We start from the raw sequence: 19,214 nt of genomic DNA, 5'->3' as shown, positions 1-19,214 counted from the left end.
AGGCTGCTCCCCGCTTGATCTGGTCAAACCGGCAGTCGGGAACTGTATACGCAGGTGTGCCGCGCGCCGGTTCCTGACATAATTGGCTGGCAGTGGTGGGAATGTTTAGTACATTAGTACGCAGTTTAGCTCGCTATTCTGAGTACTAAAGGCTGGAAGCTTGCTAGAAGCAACTAGCCTACAGAAGTCTACTCAGTGCAGAATCTATATACATTTTTTTTTTTTGTTCAAAGATACACGCTTGGTGTTTTGCTTTCCCTGCTCCCTTTTTTTTTTTTTTTAGGAACACGATAGCTCAGAAAGCATCCAGCTATGCAAGGCAAAACAAAGAGATACTACTCAACCTGTGTGGGCACAAAGGCATCGAGACAGTGAGCGGCCAGACTAAGGAGCAGTTAGTTCGTGCGCTCGAGGAGTATGATGAGGCAGAGCAAGCCCGTGCTTCACCGTCAGCGGATGCAGCTCATGACACGCCAGAGGAGGAATCGCTCCCGCCACAGAATGCGAGTGGAGACGATGTCCTGGATGATCCACCGAACACGGAGATGACATCTCTGGAAGCTGATCTACAGCTACTGAACTCGGCTGATCCTGAACTGCGCCTAAAGCTGATCCTACTGCACAGACAGGCAGAGGAGGGGAGAGCTGAACGGCAACACCAGGCCGAGAGGGAAAGTGCTGAACGGCGACACCAGCTGGAGCTGGCTAAACTTCAGCAGCAGAACCGGTCTGCTGGACCCGCAGAACGCGAAGGTGAGCGAGTCCACAGAATCCCCCTGGATAAGTTCCCCGCTATGGACAAGAACTCTGACAGACACTTTCCTACAGGGGTTTGAAAGGACTTGTCGGCAGTGCAAGTAGCGACAGCAGAGTGGCTAACAGTATAGTTCGGAACGACTGTTAGTGGTTTTTTGCTTCGCTACAGTGTAAGATTGCAACTGTGTGTGTGTGTGGGTGCGTGGCATTCCCGTGTTCGGCCTAAGCGCAAAGCTGACCCGAATACGAAAACGCGGAGTGCGCGCTGAGGAATCGACAGCAGAGTGGAAGTGTCTAGCGAACCGCTAGTGGTGGCAGTGAGGTGTTCTGAGGGGTCCCAGCCTTGTTTTAGCTCGAATAAGGCTGCTCCCCGCTTGATCTGGTCAAACCCGCAGTCGGGAACCGTATACGCAGGCGTGCCGCAGGCCGGTTCCTGACACGCGGGATAGAAATCCCCGCTGTTCACATCATACGGCTCTGCTGCACAGCAGTGCCGTAAAGGAGATCGGCGATCCCCGGCCTCTGATTGGCCGGGGATCGCCGCAGTCTGATAGGCTGAAGCCTATTAGAGGCGGTGCAGGATGGATCTCCGTCCTGCGCCGCCCAGGGGAAAGAGGGGAGGGAAGGACAGGAAGGCCAAAAATCACTGCGGAGGGGCCTTTCGTGTCGGCCGGCGGCGATCAGACCCCCCAAGCAGGACATCCCCCTAGTGGGGGAAAAAAAAAAAAAAAGAGGGGGGGGGGGGGGGGGGAGGGTGGGAGGGAGTCTGGTCGCCCTGGCTCTATCCTGATCTGTGCTGTGAGCTGGAGAGCCCACGCAGCACAGATCAGGTAAAAATGGCCTGGTTCTTAAGTGGTTAAGTTAAACACCAAACCTAAGTTGTCGGCGTTTACCAATAGGTTTTCTTTTTTCTCATCTGCTTGTTGTGGAAGGTTATTGTTTACCTATTCTGGAACTACACAGTTGGAATCTACGTCCTGCCAGTGGCTGTGCAGCTCTGACAGGACGTAGATTTCAACTAATTACTGCCGCCGTGCACTTACGCTGTCCTCACCGCTGGTCAGTAAAGTTTCCGCATTTTGGTTCCGAATAGAGGACAGACTGCTCTGGTCCTTAATGGATGGCTCTGGTCCTAGTGGGTCCCAACATTAAGGAAGAGCAGAGATGTGTCCATGTTGGATCCTCATCCTCTATGTATTGTTCATTCCTCTCCTTGCTGCCCACTGTCTCTGTAATCAATTCCTAAAAATGTTAAATAAATAGGGCAGCCTCCATATACCTCTCACTTCAGGTATGCTTTAAAGAACCTTTTTTTTTCACTAAACCAGTTAGAAAAGAAGGCTTAACTAATAAAAAGGGGCACTTTTTCTTTAGAGTTAAGATTAGTTGAGTATTAAAAAAATAAATAAATAAAAAAAAATGGAAGAAGTGGCTACATTCCAAAGCACTGCATTCCACAACCTTACCGAACAATGGACAGCTCTCTATCCCCGATAGGCGTATGAAAGCGCCACTTGCTGTGAAAAGGTTTGTATGATCTGGTTTTCATATTCTCTTTGTAAGAGTGCTACAGAACACCCCTTCCATCAGATCTCCCAGGCCACACAATAAGAGGTATTACCAAATGTTACCCAGGGAATGTAAAGAGAGGTCACTTCACACTATGGTAGCCAAGGACTACAAAGCAGTACACAAAGCGGCAGCAAACTTTTGTTGCTCAAGTAATTGCTGTGGGCAATTCAGATTGTAACTCAGTATTTTCATATACATAAGAAGAGAGTCAGTAAGTGAATGAAACCATGTACTGTAGACCTGATATTAGACTCCTGATATTATCCTAAAGTAATGAAAAAGGTTATTCTTGCTCGAATGCTTTCAGCATCTCTTGCTAAGGATTTGGACTCTGATAGAAATCTCTGCTGTTTCCCTAGCAGCTGCACTGAGGCACATTATGATTCCTTCAGCTTATACCTATTAGGAAGTACTGAAAGACATTGAAGGAAATAGGTAAGCAAAATGCAGCCATCTTCAGCAAACAGCCAAATTCCTGGAAGCATTGAGAAATGCCAATGCACACAAGAAAAAAAGCCTGATATAAATCAGTGCTGTCCTAATCCCAAATATGAAGCATTTTTTCTTCCCCTTTACTGTTTAATATTTCAATCAATGTACTATAAAGAAGCAATGAAACCGCAGAATTTAGAAGGTGTAAAATTTATTGAACACGTTTCATGAGATCCAGGAATTTTCTAGCACTTATTGATTTACACTTAGATCATCTCTGTCTCGACACCTCCCATAGTCACTGCGTTTTACAGAAGCAGCAAACAGACTGAGGGAACAAATAAGTTATAAGAGACAAGCGCTTGTTGCTTGACCCTTGTATGTAATATTCTATAACAAGTGGGAAGAAAAAGGATTTTTAGGCACAACATTCCCACTGTGTGAAGAACAAGGGAGAAAATATGTAAAACACACGGGCACAGTCTATGCAGAAAATGTAGCCAGTCAGGGCCAGATGACATAAATCTTGCGATGGTACATATCTGTATGTATACGCATCACTCCCTTGACCTTTAAGCAGCAACATGATATTTTCATTTCAAGTTCATGAGGTTCTATAACAGTGATAGTATATTGCAAATCATTTGCTTGTACATTATATGCAGTCCTGAAAACCAGGATTGTGCATTATATAGAACTGGGAGACTTTAATTACACATTGTTAATGTATGAGAAACTGTGAAGGCTGTGATTGTGTAAGAAGCGCTTTCCCTACGTGTGAATACAATGCACCTCTTCACAGCAGCTTGCGCTAAACAATGCATAATAAAGCAAATTAACTCATACACATTACCACTTCCTTGCAATCTTAATAGGACTCATTAACCAGGATTTATAAGGAACCTGTTGTCTAACAGCAGGCGATGCACCTTGCAAGGCCAGTTACAGAGAGTACACTTCCTACGACTCCTGTAACCAGGAGGCTGGTAATGGGGGGAAATTGCACATAAAAGCCTAATAAAAGCAGCACGTAAGACTGCTGGTCAGGACAGAAGCAGCAGCTTAACAGACAGTGCACACAATGGCTGCTGGTTTAAATCAGAACCATATTTATGATTTGGCATCAGCCTTGTAATATATGGCATTTAAACCAGAAAGATTATTTTGGACAGAAGGAGTGGAGATATGAAAATTTCATTTCGATTTAAGTGTTTGACTAGCTGCCATAGAAAAACGCAGAGGGTTTTGGCTTAAGGCTGAGAGGCAGTGTTCAAACAAAGCATCGTTACGACTGGCGGTGGCAGCACAAAGAGGTGAAAGGCCCTGAGCAGTACAGATGTTCAGTCACACAACCTGCCCTGCATGCCTCACTTTGGATTATGTGCTACAAAGAGCTGATACTTTGGAGCCTGCTTGAAACTGGCAGGAAAAAAAGAAAAGTCACATGTTAAATATATATTTATACGTGAAAACACAAATATTGTCAGCTTCACATTCATTTGGTCCAATCAACTGCCTCTACATCTTCCTACTGCATTTGAAAAAAACATGATCTGTATAAAATCTCTCCACTCCATCTCTTCAAAGACTCCCTCTGAACATAACAAATTGATGCTGCTGTCCCAATGTAATAGGTACTTGAGCAGAGATACATTTCATATACCTGAGCTCTTCCCATGATCGTGGATGTTAAATGTGAGTTACATATGGATATAAAAATTCTTTCATCCGTCCATCGAGCAAAGGAAGTAGGTTAAAAACAAACTAGAACTGTATTTTATTTGGTGAATGTGGCACTTGAAGTTTTGCTTTATGATAGGACGGAGGTGAGAGACCGGTCTTCCATTGTAGGATCATTAATCTCATCTTGCCCTAGATCACAAGGGCCTGGTTGAAACCGCTGCGTTCAATTCCATATTATTGCATACAGCAGTGTCCATTAGCATCCTTGAATCTGAGGCGCATCTTGGGCCTGTACTTCTCCAAGTATAGCAGCTGCTTAGAGTTAAAGGCTCCTCTTCGCTTTCTAGACAGAAATAAAAAAAAATTCAGTTACACATGCATGTCTGTTAAATTTCACATTGTGGTAAACTACAGTTTTCATTTGGCTACAGCAGCGTCACACGTTACCCTCACATTACATCAGATACAGTGAAGCATGCAGTCAATGAAAAGTATGCTTGACGTCTGCCATATGTGTATTTAGCAGTAACACACTGCAAGCTTCACTTTAGGATGCCATTTTCATGGCAAGGACACCTGTGGTTTAGGGGAAGAGAAATTTTCCCTAGGTGTTCAAGACTATCTAAAAACACTAAGTTTACTTACCAAGTAAGGAGACAAGTACAGACAACTTTTACGCAGTTTAAAAATTAACTTGGAAAAACGCTATATGCTCTACTTAAATTCAGAACAGCTGGGAAAATGTTTAACCTCCCTGGCGGTAACCCTGAGCTGTGCTCAGGGTAGGAAAACTGAGACAGGAGCAGTAATCCCGAGCTCTGCTCGGGGTAGGCAATTACCCGTTTTATATGATGTCTTGGAGTGCCACACGCAATTGGCGCTGTGCAGCGGGACTCCAGCCTTCTTTCCAGCCGCCGGGATCCCCAAGGAAAACAAAGAAATGCACTCTGTATGTATATAGAGAGTTTAGCCTGTCTGAATACCCCCCCCCCCCCCCCCCCAATCTGGACCTTGATCTGTTGCACAGGACAGAAGGTAAACAGAGAAAAATGCTGCCTGCATGTGTATAGAGAGGTTAGCCAGTCTAATTCCTCCTCATCTGTCTCTAATCACAAGTTGTAATTTGATCTCTCCCCTGTGTTACCTGACTGCCATGGCAGATAAGCTAATTTGAAAGCACAGGATGTTAACAATATAGCCAATTGTTTCCCAACTGCTTCTATGCTAAGTGCTTCTGCCTTACTGTTACCAATTTTTGCCTGGATTTTGACTACTCTCTGCCTAGAGCCTGCACCGACCTCTGCCTGGATTTTGACCATTCTCTGCCGGCCGCCTGCACAGACCTTTTCCTGGATTTGGTCTACTCTCTGCCTTCCACCTAAGACTGATAGCAAAGGGAATAAAGTCCGAAAAGAATCACGCTTCTACTGCCCTGATTGTGACATCGCCCTCCGTGCCATTCCGTTTCAAAATCTACCACACGCGGGAGGTGTATTAGGAATATATGTACATAGATTGTAAGCTCGCAAGGGCAGGGTCATCCTCCTAATGTTTACTGTCTTTGTAACAATATTTGTGCTGCTTGGAACTCTGCTGTATATTTGTTAGTTGTATCTATGTTCCCCTTGTCTTATTGTGCTTTGTAAAGCGCTGCGGAATATGTTGGCGCTATATAAATAAAAAATAATAATAATAATAATACTGTATAATAATGTGCTGCCTTATTTGTACAGTCGCTACTTTTTCAGTTCATTGCTAAATTTAATTATTTCAACAATTTTGTGTTCCAGGGAATGCTGGGAACCCACCATTCAATTTTCAAACCCGCTTCTTTATACAAAGTTTTTGTTGCCTATTGAGTGCAAGCAATCGTTTGAGGGCATGATCGTTCATTTTCTCTATCAAAATTTGATTGGACGGGTTGAAAATTGTTTGAGAGTATTATTTTCTAATTGTGTGGATGTACGATCGATAATTTCTGCCGATAATTTGGCCGACAAAGTAGTGTTTTGCAGAATGTTGAATTCTGTGCGTTTTCTTCCTGCCTCAGAAAGGTCACTTCCTGTCTTTTGTAGAACTTTTGTTTCCTGTTCATAACGTTCAGGCGCCATTACATGCAGCCATGCAGTCCAGAGGACATGGAGGGTACCAATGATTTTTACCAACACTTGCCCTACCTAGGAGGATTTGCAATCATTAAAATTAAAGGTCTACCTAAATTTCCATAAACTAGTACAAATCTTTCCACTCGATCACCTGCCATTAATTTAGATACAAATAGGAATAATTTAAAGAGAAAGAAAATCTAGATTAAATAATATTCTTTGTTTTACCCTTTATAAGAATTTACAAAAGGTGTGACATTAATGAAACGTTAATCAACTTCCATACTTTATGAGGTTGTAGTTAGAGCAGACCTGAAGCCAGCCCTTTGCAGCTGCCCTGTGCCCACGACAAACAATCCTCCGATCCCCCGTCGTGGCTCAGTTTCTTTACCGCAGACTTACAAGTCGACGGCATCCTAGCTCCCATCGCTGGGAGCATCCTGCCCAGGACGCTCGGGGTGACGTAATAGAGAACGCGCTTGGCCAGGGCCCCACTGGCGCAGAGGCCCGCTGACTCACAAACCGAACTGCAGCGAGTGACTAGAGGATTTTGCCCCGACATGGGTACAGGATGTCTTCAGGAGGCCGGTAGAAGCCCCAGGTAAGTAAAACTTTTTTTTTCTTCCAACTTACAGGATTCCGTTAAATTACTGCTAAGTACCAATATTTATTGCCTGGTAGAAAAAGAATTTGATTCTCTTCCATCCTACGCATGGGAGGGCATCCTTGGCAATTTGCTTTGATGGAAAGGTTTTAAGATTAAATATTTGGAAAAATCTATTTGTACAGTTTTTAAATCTTGAGGTATGGACAAACTTGGAGGAACAAACATTTATTGTTTTAACCACCTAAATATTGGTATTTATATGCGCAGGAAGAATTTAAGTGTAATTTATAAAACCTGGACCCCCGAGAATATGTAATTACATATTTAAAGGTTATTTGTCTAACGTTTTGATATTGTTTATATTGTCACGGTCAGCTAATGTGGGCAGCACGGTGGTATAGTGGTTAGCGCTCTCGACTTGCAGCGCTTGGTCCCCAGTTCCAATCCCAGTCATCTGCATGGAGTTTGTATGTTCTCCCCGTGTCTGTGTGGGTTTCTCCTGGGCACTCCAGTTTACTCCCACATCCCAAAAACATACACATATGTTAATTGTCTTCCTCCTAAACTGGCCCTAGACCATGATAAATACACAACACAATATATACAGAGATTAGATTGTGAGCCCCTCTGAGGGACAGTTAAGTGTACTCTGCACATCGCTGCAGAAGATGATGGTACTATATAAATACTAAATAATAATAGATAATGTGAATAAGAATTAGATTACCATTACAAAATTGGATGGGCAAAAAAAAAAAATCTAAGTGTAAGACAGTGGTGAGTGAATCCCAAATAATACCAAAGTGTATTTAGCTGATTTGGTACTGAAGGCTCTTGCCCCTTTAAAGTGCAGAGCCTTTTTCTTTCATTACACACTTCATGATCGCTGTGATTGGCTCACAGTAAGCAGAAGCCAATGGAAACAGCTCCTGACCAATGCACAGAACTCAGCTGTCTTTAAACAACTGAGTTCTATCAGAAAGCTCTGTTGGTGGGGAGAAAGGGGGGGGGGGGGGGGGAATCACTTGTGTGCCGAGTTGTGCGGCCCTGCAGCGAGCCCTTAAATCTGCAGTGGCCAATTTCCACAAAAATGGCCTGGTCTTTAGGGGGGTTTAGCACTGTGGTCCTCAAGTGGTTAATTAGGTAGTGAAGAAACCGTAAGCAAAGCATGGTTGCCAACAGCAACAAATCCAATTTCAAAGATTACTAAATTCTATATAAAGGTTATATTAGAGGCCAAGTTGTGTTTGAATGTATGTATTATTGATATAAGTTTGACCCTGGTAGAGACTTTCCTACAAGCTGCCGATTTCTGGCTTCATCATGACATGCAAGAAAAGCAGTTTAACAATCAGCTTGTGCCTAAAGCCTTGTTTACCAGCAGCTGAGGTCTCAAGGGGTAAAGCTAAACAAACAAGCAAGAGACAGGGAGGGGGAGAAAAAAAATGCTTTTAATGAGCTCACTTACTGTCTGATAAACTGCACCGCGTCCTCGTACTTCATCCCGCATTCAATCAGAGCTAGAGCAACCAGCACAGGGGCCCTGAAAGAACAGTGCATAGATTAGTGATGTGCGCATTTCACAGTATTGGACCTCGGAGCTCCCTGGAATTGAACACACCAGGGAAGCATTAACTACATTAAAAGCAAAATCTGATTCATGGCTTCACATAACCCTTGCCGCAGCTATACACAAATCTACTGAACAAGAAGAATTAAATCAGTCTTGCTTCTTCATAAATCATCTGTCTAGACCAAGAAAAAAAGAATTAGGTCAAGCGACAAGCTACAGCCATAATGATGCTGTGAAAGGTTACATTTATTTCCATCAGCTGCCTTGGACTTTTGCTAAATACATAAAGAGGTTTCAGTAAAAGTTATCATCTAAATCAGGACATTACCCAAAGCGATGTACTGCCAAGCATTTTATCTGTACAGAGCCATGCTGTCACATTGGACTCTGCAACACCCCCCTTCCTAAATACTCCTGGCCCCAGTGCCCATAGGCACTGTCTGCTATCACAAGTATGATATTTGCTACATGTTAATTTTGCAGACCTATGGGACACCAATCACTCATCACAAATGCACCACATGCTGTGTCTTTTGAAAATATTTTGCAAACCATACACAGACAAATCGGCATTTTTTTTGGCATGATATTTCAGAGGCACATTAACAGTCTGTGCATGTAATGGGTTGAATAATGCATAATTTGCACCAGGTCTCCCCCAGACTTTCTTTTCACCACCCCCAAGCTAATGGCAAACCAGTGTGTCCCGTCACAGTATAACTGCAGTGGAGCACATCTCCAGCTGACACACTCCTCACTGTCTTTGTGTCTTATCTTCATCATTGCTGGCGCCCCCCCACCGTCACCTTAGAACCATGTACTTAATGCGTACATGCCATAGGGTCACAGAGAATGGGTGCCAGAGACGATAAAATTAGGGCACGGAGAGGAAGGTGTGCCGACCAGACAGAAGAGTGCGCTCCGCTGCTGTTATACACTGCAGGGAGTACGGTGATTGCTGTGGGGTGATGGAGAGACACCTCTGAGGGGGCGGAGAGGAAGAAAGGAAGAGACCTGGTGCCGCCTGCCATTACTTTCCTTTTTTTGCCTGGTTTTCATCCTCTACACCTCGCTGCATGTTATGCTGAGGTGTGTCTTTTGGTGCAAAAAATACAGTCATTTTAATTCAGGCAGTGCCCTCTTGGGGTAGCATGAGATTTATGCAAGTGCTATGCTCTGTTCATGATCTCACTTTTACTTGTATTAGGTGCAAAGGACACAAAGCGAGGACCGATTATGCAGTGTTGCATTTATAATTTGTAAACATGGAGAATTACAACATAGTAGGGCTGGGCTTAGGATCAGCACAATCTCCTAAGGCTCTCATGCAGTAAAATATGTACATACCATTTGCATTAAATGTGCATGCAAGCCAGAAATATACCGTATGTAACTGATCATCATTAGTCGCAGCTGACTTACCTGCCCAATCCTGCTACACAGTGTACAGCAATGCAGGAGCCTGGTTCCTCCCTAAATTTGTTTTTTAAAAGATTCAACCAATCATCAACTATCTGTGTAGGTGGTGGAGCTCCATCATCAAATGGCCAATCCTAAAAAAAAAAAATAATAATAATTAAGCACAAGATGATTCTATGCGTGCAACTGAACTGGTTACGAAGTCCAGCGATGTCAAGAAAAAAGCCAGGTTGCCATTTTATGTTTGACTTCAAGTCTGAAGCGTGTACAGAAGGTAATAGGGATGACATCATGGTTCGGGACACAAAGGGAGAACCCTGGCTTGCTGGTTCCAGGACTTCCACTCAACTGCGTGCACCAACCAGAATCACATGCCAGGGCAGAAAGCAGTGTTGAAGATGGATAGGATGACACTGGGGGTCTCTGATATTAGAAGCACAGGAGCTTCCCAGGCAATAAGATGCCTGGGGTGGCTGGATAGTGTAATGGGTTAAAGGACTTACGAGGCCAAATACAAAAAAAAAAAAAAAAAGTACCTGCATCATGTTTAAATGCATGGAGGACGCCATCCGCGCCCTCGGGGCAGTTCCGCCAGGTCCCTGCAATTCAATTGTTCCCCTGGGCTGCTCCCAACCCCACAGCCCAGGCTCTCCTGCCTCTTGTAAAATGGCCGCCGGAGCTGGCCGCAGCTGCGCAGTCCGCATAGACGCGAGTGCGGCTGCGCAGCTCTAGGGCCTCCCCCCCCCTGCAATCCACACTACAGGCTGTCTCCTGTGCGTAGATCGGGGGGGGGGGTAGAGCTGTGCAGCCGCACTCGCGTCTATGCAGACTGCGCAGTCGCGGCCAGCCCCGGCGGCTCTCCACAAGAGGTCGGAGAGCCTGACCCGGGCTGTGGGGTCGGGAGCGGCCGGGGAGGGGGGGGAGGCACAATTGAACTGAGGGGACCCAGCGGAACTGCCCGGAGGGGCGGGTGGCGTCCTCCATGCATTCAAACATGGATGCAGGTACCTAACTTTTTTTTTGTATTTGGCCTCGTAAGTCCTTTAAGGGCTCTGCCTCTGACACAGGAGACCTGGGTTCAAATCTCAGCTCTGCCTGTTCAGTAAGCCAGCACCTATTCAGTAGGAGACCTTGGGCAAGTCTCCCTAACACTGATACTGCCTATAGAGCGCGTCCTAGTGGCTGCAGCTCTGGTGCTTTGAGTCCGCCAGGAGAAAGAGAGAAAGACCCGCACACACATGCATGCATGCATACATACATACACACACACACACAATGTCATTACAGTAAACCTCTAGCAATAGCAAACTCCATTCCCAGGTCCCAACCATGTGCCTGTATAATTACACAATGTATGGCCAAACCTAATATGGTAAACAAATTTGCCAGGGTCCTCTGAAGTTTACTATAAGAAGATTTTACTGTATGTCAGCTGTTCACTATTTTTTGCCACTTGCAGCACATATTTTCAGTCTGTTTAAAATGTATGGTGAAAAAGTCTACATTTAAATGGGCGTTTTTACTATGGTATTGGGCATTATTTAGTCCAATAGGAAGGGAAAACAGATGTGGTTGTGTTGTACCAAGCTATATTTCAACTTTATAAGACCTCGATAATGTACTATGTAATTATTATGTAAAAGGTCATGGATAATGATGCTGGTCACTGTACCTAGGATTACTTGTTAGAGCTCTGAGTGCTCCTGTAAAGTCAATATCAGGTCTCCCAAAACACTTGGTAGTCATGTTTGTAGCCCGGCTCGATAAACAGGAAGTCCACAAAGATGGCACTGAGAGGAGGAGCAGGAAGTTTAGGCAATACACTTTGGCATACAATTTGATTGCAAAGTTCTGTGTCGGAATGGCGAATACGTTTTTTGCATTGGCTTTCATTGCCTCCGTGGGGATCCGCACTACAGAAAACAGTGCCAAGTTCAGACTCTCCTCTCAGTTTTACGGACCGTATCAAACAGATCTTTTTAAGTGCAAGTCAAGGCAGCCAGCATTTTTAACATTGCAATCCATTAATACATTTTTTTGTCCGCTCCAGAAAGTGGACCGAAAGGGTACGGTTTTTATCTCAAGTGTAAACTAACCCTAAGGCTTGCATCACACAAGGTGTCTAGTCCAAACCTGTCAGTTTTTCATGCGTTTCAGTGGATGTGTTCACACAAATCTGTACATTTCCGGTCCCGTCAATTTTGTATGTGTTTCTATGGGTGTGTTCGCACATAAAAGGTGTACCTTTCCGGTCCAGTCAGGTAAAACTCATATAAAACTGATGCAAAACTGGCAGGACAGTACTAGACTGGACTGGAAATGTCCAGATTTATGTGTTAAAGCCTAACTGTTGTCTGTCTAACCAGTGATCCCTATATAGACATGCATATTTGGCAGAGCAGCAGGTTGTTTCCCAAGCAGAGGAAAGAAAAGCACAACACAATAGCACCTAGCCAAATGAGAAATATAAAATCCTTGCATCCTCTGTGTAGAACTGGAAATACCTGTACAGACACTTGATCTAATCAAACAATGGATTCATGTGACAGTAATATAATGGCTGATTAAAAGTCAAGTCAAACCTTAAACAGAAAAGTAATCAAGACTATCAAGGTTATACCCCTAATTACAAACCTACAAAGCAGACCTCAAATATCAAATGCCACTATATTTGCATCTCTTAGGCTCCTGAGTTGGCTTCAGTCATTGCATATCTCAGCTAACTGAGCAGACCATGTTATTTTAGTAGCTGGCCTATTTAAATTTCTATGCTGTCCTCTGAAAGGAAGGCGAATTTAATAGTTATTTGTGGTGTTCATGTTGCCATGCTACAGTCTGGTACATTAATCTTCCTTTTGATCTCTTAATACACTTTAGCAGTGTAGAACACCACCGTCTTGTTATTGGAATAATAAACACTGCCAACGAAGCACTCAGGCAAAGTTCATTTGTCTATTTTGTCCAACTAACCTTCCTCACCTTTAGACTTGGATGTTCCGGAACCCAAACCTTTTATCTAAAAAACCCCTTTTCAAATTGCTGTCTCCAGCTTTGTGGCTCAAATACTAGCTCTATAAAACAAAACACACTACTTCCTTGTTAACATACAACACTGTATTTTAGTGCATGCTTTCTTTACAGTAACCTTGCTCATTTTGTCAGTTAAAACAGTTTGCCAGAACTGTAGCACTGCCAGCATGCTCCTGGCTGGAGACGGCTGTCCCTTATGACTTACAAAAGTGTGACATTCAAAGCCCCTCTGTTCTCTACTGCAAGTGACGGGAGATTTACTTGTACCTTGACTAGCACCAAGAGGGCCGGTTATTAAATAGTGTACGTAAAGGCAAATTAGGAGAAAAAGTTAGATGCACAATAAAAAAAGCCACTTGTGCACAGCTTTTTACTTCAGGCCACACGTTTGGCCACACATTCACACACAGGTTCGCTGCAGCGACCAACGGTGGACTCAAGTAGGACTGGAAAAGCCTCCCTCTGAAGTACTGATGTAAGTAACTTGTGTCACAGGTTTTCTTTTTTGTACAGTGCTGCAATTTGCTACAGGGCTACACAGAGTAAACTGATGGATCCACTAAGGGCCAAGCTGCTTGAAAGATTTAGTAGCTGCAGCTACCAGTAGCAACCAAGGTGCCAAGTAATGAGAATGCGCAGACCTTACTCATGCATGCCAACTACAGATATGCTTGTCCACTGCCTCGCTTGCACACTGAAGAAACCTACTCAACCCTGTGCTGGAACTGTGGGGAGTAAAAAGATACAGAAAGCATCTTGATTATCCAGAAGCTTCACACTACTGTGGTAAATCTCTCAGTGGTGTACTTTAAGAAAAATTATATTGCATTACAGTTCTTGTTCAGTTTCTGTAATGACAAAAATGAACTTTCTCCTTCAGTATGAAATACTGATTTCCATAGCTTTGCTGCTGAACATTGCTTTAGGCTACTTGCACACCAAGACGTTGCGTTAGGTGCCACGTTAAGGTCGCATAACGTGCACCTAACACAACATATGGTGCTGCAAGAGAGGACGGTAGAGTGAGCTGCGTTAGGCGGCTCTATCCCTATAAGGTCTCCCAGAGTGGCGTTGATTGGCCGGCAGGACCACGTGATGCGGAGCGAGACACTCCGCATCACGTGGTCCCTCCGGCCAATCAGCTGCCGCCAGTGCAGTGAATATTAGGTAGCCATGTGCGCGGCTACTGTAGCTGGCTCTCCCCGCCTCCTCTCTGCCCCCCACTGAGCATGTGCAAACAGTCTAACGCGGCTATAGCCGCTCTAACGCCGTAGCATGCTGCACTTTCCGGACAACGTGCAGTGTTACATGTAACGCAGCGTGGGCTGTGTGAACAGCCCACTTGTGTTACATTGCTGTGCGTTGGGGGAGCGTTACAGGCGCACTAACGTGCGCCTGTAACGTCCCTGTGTGTAAGCAGCCTTAACTGATCTCAACTAGGTCCACTTTAGATACTGTGAATAGAACAAATACTCACTAGCACTTGAATCCCTTCCTTCTCTACTGGAGCCTTATCATATGTGGCATCACAAACTCTCACTAGAGTGGTGACTTCATATTTCTTCAGCTCCTAAAGAGGAAAGAAAAAACATTAATACTACAGGGATAAAATCATGACAGATTTAAGAAAGTACTGAAAACATCACACATGCACACACCACACAAGTAGAAGTACCAAAAGTGGAATCTTAAATCCAAACATCAGATTGCAGAACAGGGAAAACATTTGTAAAGCATACATTTATCAAAGCACACATCAGATTTTAGGCATAAGTTAACGCGATTATGAAATAAGCACTCCACCCACTGCTATTCAGCAACATGCACTAAGCATATGAGTCTGGTGTTGCTGACTTGACCTGCTAGAAGACATTGTCTCATGACCACTACAAACATACAATACCAGCTGCCTGGCAATCCCGCTGATCTATTTGGCTGCAATGGTGTCTGAACAATGCCAAAAACAAACATGCAGCTAATCTTGTTGTAAACACTTGATCAGCATATGCTTGTCCAGAGTCTATGGCCGAAAGTATTAGATGCAAAGGATCAACAGGGCTGCCAGGCAACTGGTATTTCTTAAAAGAAAATAAAGCAGTCTCCATATCCCCCTCGCATTAGTTAAAAAAAAATTCTTATGATGCAGGACACCAGCTGCCAAAGCAGTGCAATTTGTGGGTATGAAGGCACCCAGAGAATTAAATAGTTTCCTATTGGCATAAACGTCATATTAAAAAAAAAAAAGAAAAAAAAAAAAAGAAAAAAAAAAAAAAAAAAAAAAGGTATTTTCTTACCTCTCCAAAAGATAGGACACCAGTTCAACTGGAAAAAAATTCTATTCAAAAAACAGAGCTGTGTTTGTAAATACTTTTTTCCCCAGTTGAACTGGTGTCCCATCTTCTGGCAAGGTACAGTTGTGTTCAAAATTATTCAACGCCCACTGAAATTTAGTGTTTTGGCCAGTTTGACACAGATTTTGATCATTTCAGTCATCTTGTCTACAATTAAATCAATGAGGCACTTGTAAGTCAGACAAATATAACATAACATTTATAGTGAAATAACCACAAATGTCTTTTCTGTGCTCACATTATCAGTTTTATTCAACCCCCAAGTGACATTCATTCTTAGTACTTAGTACAACATCCTTTTCCAGTTATAAAAGCTTTTAAACGTGAAGCATAGCTTGACACAAGTGTCTTGCAGCGATCTACGGGTATCTTAGCCCATTCTTCATGGGCAAATTCCTCCAGTTCAGTCACATTCTTAGGCTTGCGCACTGCAACTGCTTACTTTAGGACCCACCAGAGGTTCTCAATCGGATTTAAGTCTGGTGACTGTGATGGCCACTCCAAAATGTTCCAGCCTTTAATCTGCAACCATGCTCTAGTGGACTTGGAGGTATGCTTGGGATCATTGTCCTGTTGAAAGGTCCAATGTCTCCCAAGCCTCAGGTTTGTGATGGACTGCATCACATTTTCATCCAATATCTCCTGGTACTGAAGAGAATTCATGGTACCTTGCACATGCTGAAGCTTCCCTGTACCTGCAGAAGCAAAACAGCCCCAAAGCATGATTGACCCCCCCACCATGCTTCACGGTAGGCAAGGTGTTCTTTTCTTCATAGGCCTTGTTCTTCCTCCTCCAAACAGTGTTGATCCATGGGTCCAAACAGTTCTAATTTTGTTTCATCAGTCCACAGAACACTACCACAAACGTTTTGGGATAGTGTTCTGTGGACTGATAAAACAAAAATTAACCTAGAAGCATATGAAGGTTGCCATATTTATTTTCTTTAAACAATACTAGTTGCCTGGCAGCCCTGCTGATCTATTTGGCTGCAATAGCGTCTGAATCACTAGAAACAAGCACGCAGCTAATCCAGTCAGACTTCAGTCAGAAACATCTGATCTGCATGCTTATTCAGGGTCTATTGCTAAAAGTACTAGAGGGAGAGGATCAGCAGGATAGCCAGGCAACTGGTATTGCTTAAAATTCAGATGTCCTTTAATAAACTGATGCCAAAAGAAGGTTCCCCCCCCCCCCCAAACTCAGATAAATAAAGCAACTGATGCAGCCCAGAAGAGAGAAGTGGATTCAACACAGCATTCTTTAGGCCAGGTTTGAGTTAACATCATGGTCTGATACATAGACAAAATGTAAGTGCTACGGTAATAGTGCTGACTAAAATGGTAAAGAAAAGGAAAAAAAAAAGGGGGGGGGGGAGTGGAATCAGGTGGGAAGAAGAATGAAAAAGAAAAAGGGAGGAAGAAAAGAAAAGTGACCAGCAGCAGCTTAACTTCTCAGTCGTGAGTCAAAGTCCAAAAATTTTATGTTGAAAATTTTAAACCAAGGCGCCAAAATAGGATGAAACAACAGGCAGGGATTTGTTATTTTATATAAAAAAAAAACATAAAAACTCCACTTTGCAATGCGTTTCGCAGGCACAGTCCCGCTTCATCAGGCAATAATTGGAGAAACTCCAAAAAGTCTGTAGCGTGGCCGAGCGCCTCCACCCTGGGTGGAGGGGTGTTACCTCGCCTTTTTCCTATCTACAGAGAGCGACTTCTTAAACCTGAGTGGGATCAGGTAACAATTCTCCCCACCTGCGATTACAGTGGTTGCCTATGTGGTACCCTGTGTTTGTGAGCATAATTTCACATTCTTAAGGCCTCTTGCACACTGCACGCGATTCAGATTCAGATTCAGCTCAGTGTTCTCCCCAGGCCTAATTAAGTGGGCGGGCCGCCCGGCTGATTTGAATGCCCGCCCACCTGCTTTCCTGCCCGTCTAACTAGAAAAAAGTGGTGCTGTAAAACTGCAGCCATGAGCACTTCATTGCTATCAGCGGCCGTCTCAGACAATACCGAAAGCCTCCGCTATATACACTGCAGGAGACTTCTCTGCCTGTGTGACCTTCTCCTGGTACAGTGATTGGCTGGGCGGGTTGTAAGGGGCGGGACCATGCTCTGCATACTGCGGGAGTGAGCAGAGTTCCTAGTCCCTCGTGGAGAGTGTCAGACTCAGCTTCTCCCTAGTGCTGTGTTTCTACTCTGCTAGTCCGCCCCACTTTGCTGGCTGCCTGTGTCTGCAATGCATTCACATGTGTTAACGTTCAGGCAGCTCAGCTAGTGAAGGCGGCTGTCCGGATATACACATTTAGTGTGATAGTGTAGTGCAGGCAGGCTACTGCTGTGTGGGGAGAGGGAGGCCCTCTGTGTGGAGAAAGCCTGAAGCTGCGGGCAGATTCTCTCTCACACCCAGCGAAACCAATGTGTTCCCTCTGTCCTGGGCTGGCTGCATGAATGTCAGCAGCCAGTCCAATCCCTTCCGAATCCACTCCGAGGCCGACTCAGTGCACAGATAAGATCAGGCAGTGCACGGCATTGAGCTCTGCTGCCCCGCCCCCCTCTCCAGCTTCTCTTCAATACAAGCTGCTCTGATGCTGGGAGAACTGCACAGGAACTGGTATGAGAGCTCTGTGTCTACTAATGAGCAGGAGCAGTTTTTATCTGATATATTTCAGTCTGCAGAGCTTTCAAGCTATAGGGGACCTGGGAAAACAAACAAACAATGACTGCAGTCAGCTGCAATTTAGATAAGCTGACTTGCTGGAGATGGAGGATGGTGCTGAATGCTGTCTGTGTCAGAAGTGCTGATATACCTTACTTGATTTACAATTGTAAAAAGTTGGCCTAGAGCAGTAAAAAGCGCAAATCTGGTTGTGGTAGTTGGGCAAAGTCTGTTAAAAGTTGCCCACTGATGCAAAAAAGTAAATATGGAACACAGATCCCGTGTTGAAGGTGTGTGCAGGCGGCTTGAAAGGGCAGTGTGTGGGTGGGGAGTGATTCTTGCAGAGTTCACATGCATGTAATTTCATATGGATGTTTACTGCTGTGGTCCAGCGGTATTGCAGATAATTTAGTATAATACTGACCCCTGTACACTATCTGCAATACCCCTCGACACCAGCAGCAAATAACATCCATATGAAAAGCAAAAATCCCCCCCCCCCCCCTTTTGAAATGCAACAAACACCCTTGTATGATATGAAATTAACCGACATTAAATGCAATGATCACCCCTAGTATGAAATGCAACTATAACTGTGACAAATATTCAGTGTTCTAATCAGGCACTTTTACAGGGGTGCTTCACCCAGCTAATTTTGGTAAGCACCGGCTGTCATCGTTTTTCCTCCTCACCCTTAGCGGTAAGCAGAGTTGCATCGGCCCTGAATTCCGCACCCCCACCCGGCTACTTTTTCATGCCACCCGGCTGGAAAAAAATTCTGGGGAGAACACTGCAGCTTTTTAATCAGTTTTTACTTCCGATTCAGATTCAGATTTGCAGTTTGCTCCCTGCACACTGCAAATCGGAATCTGAATCGGATGTAAAAACAGATTAAAAAGTGGAATCTGAATCGGAATCGCGTGCAGTGTGCAAGAGGCCTAATACTTTTTGAATATCGAAGGTACTATACAATATTGGGCTCTCGGTTTTTACCTTTTCTCTTCTTGTCCATCTTTGGTCCCCA

At 44.2% G+C, this 19,214-nt stretch overlaps 1 protein-coding gene across 1 annotated transcript in view; it reads right to left on the bottom strand.

Moving 5' to 3' along the window:
* Positions 1–2,954: 2,954 nt before the first annotated feature.
* PTP4A2 (protein tyrosine phosphatase 4A2) overlaps positions 2,955–19,214 on the bottom strand; it is a 72,823-nt gene continuing 56,563 nt past the window's right edge. Inside the window, exons 3-6 of the mRNA XM_068268887.1 lie at positions 14,655–14,747; positions 10,151–10,281; positions 8,624–8,698; positions 2,955–4,786 (exon numbers count right to left, since the gene is read on the bottom strand). Coding sequence (XP_068124988.1) covers positions 4,678–4,786; positions 8,624–8,698; positions 10,151–10,281; positions 14,655–14,747 — 408 coding nt within the window. The 3' untranslated portion in view covers positions 2,955–4,677. The remainder of the gene's footprint in view (positions 4,787–8,623; positions 8,699–10,150; positions 10,282–14,654; positions 14,748–19,214) is intronic.

Source organism: Hyperolius riggenbachi, chromosome 2, assembly GCF_040937935.1.
Source record: "Hyperolius riggenbachi isolate aHypRig1 chromosome 2, aHypRig1.pri, whole genome shotgun sequence".
Taxonomy (NCBI): Eukaryota; Metazoa; Chordata; class Amphibia; order Anura; family Hyperoliidae; genus Hyperolius; species Hyperolius riggenbachi.
This window is presented reverse-complemented; position numbering and strand designations above follow the sequence as displayed.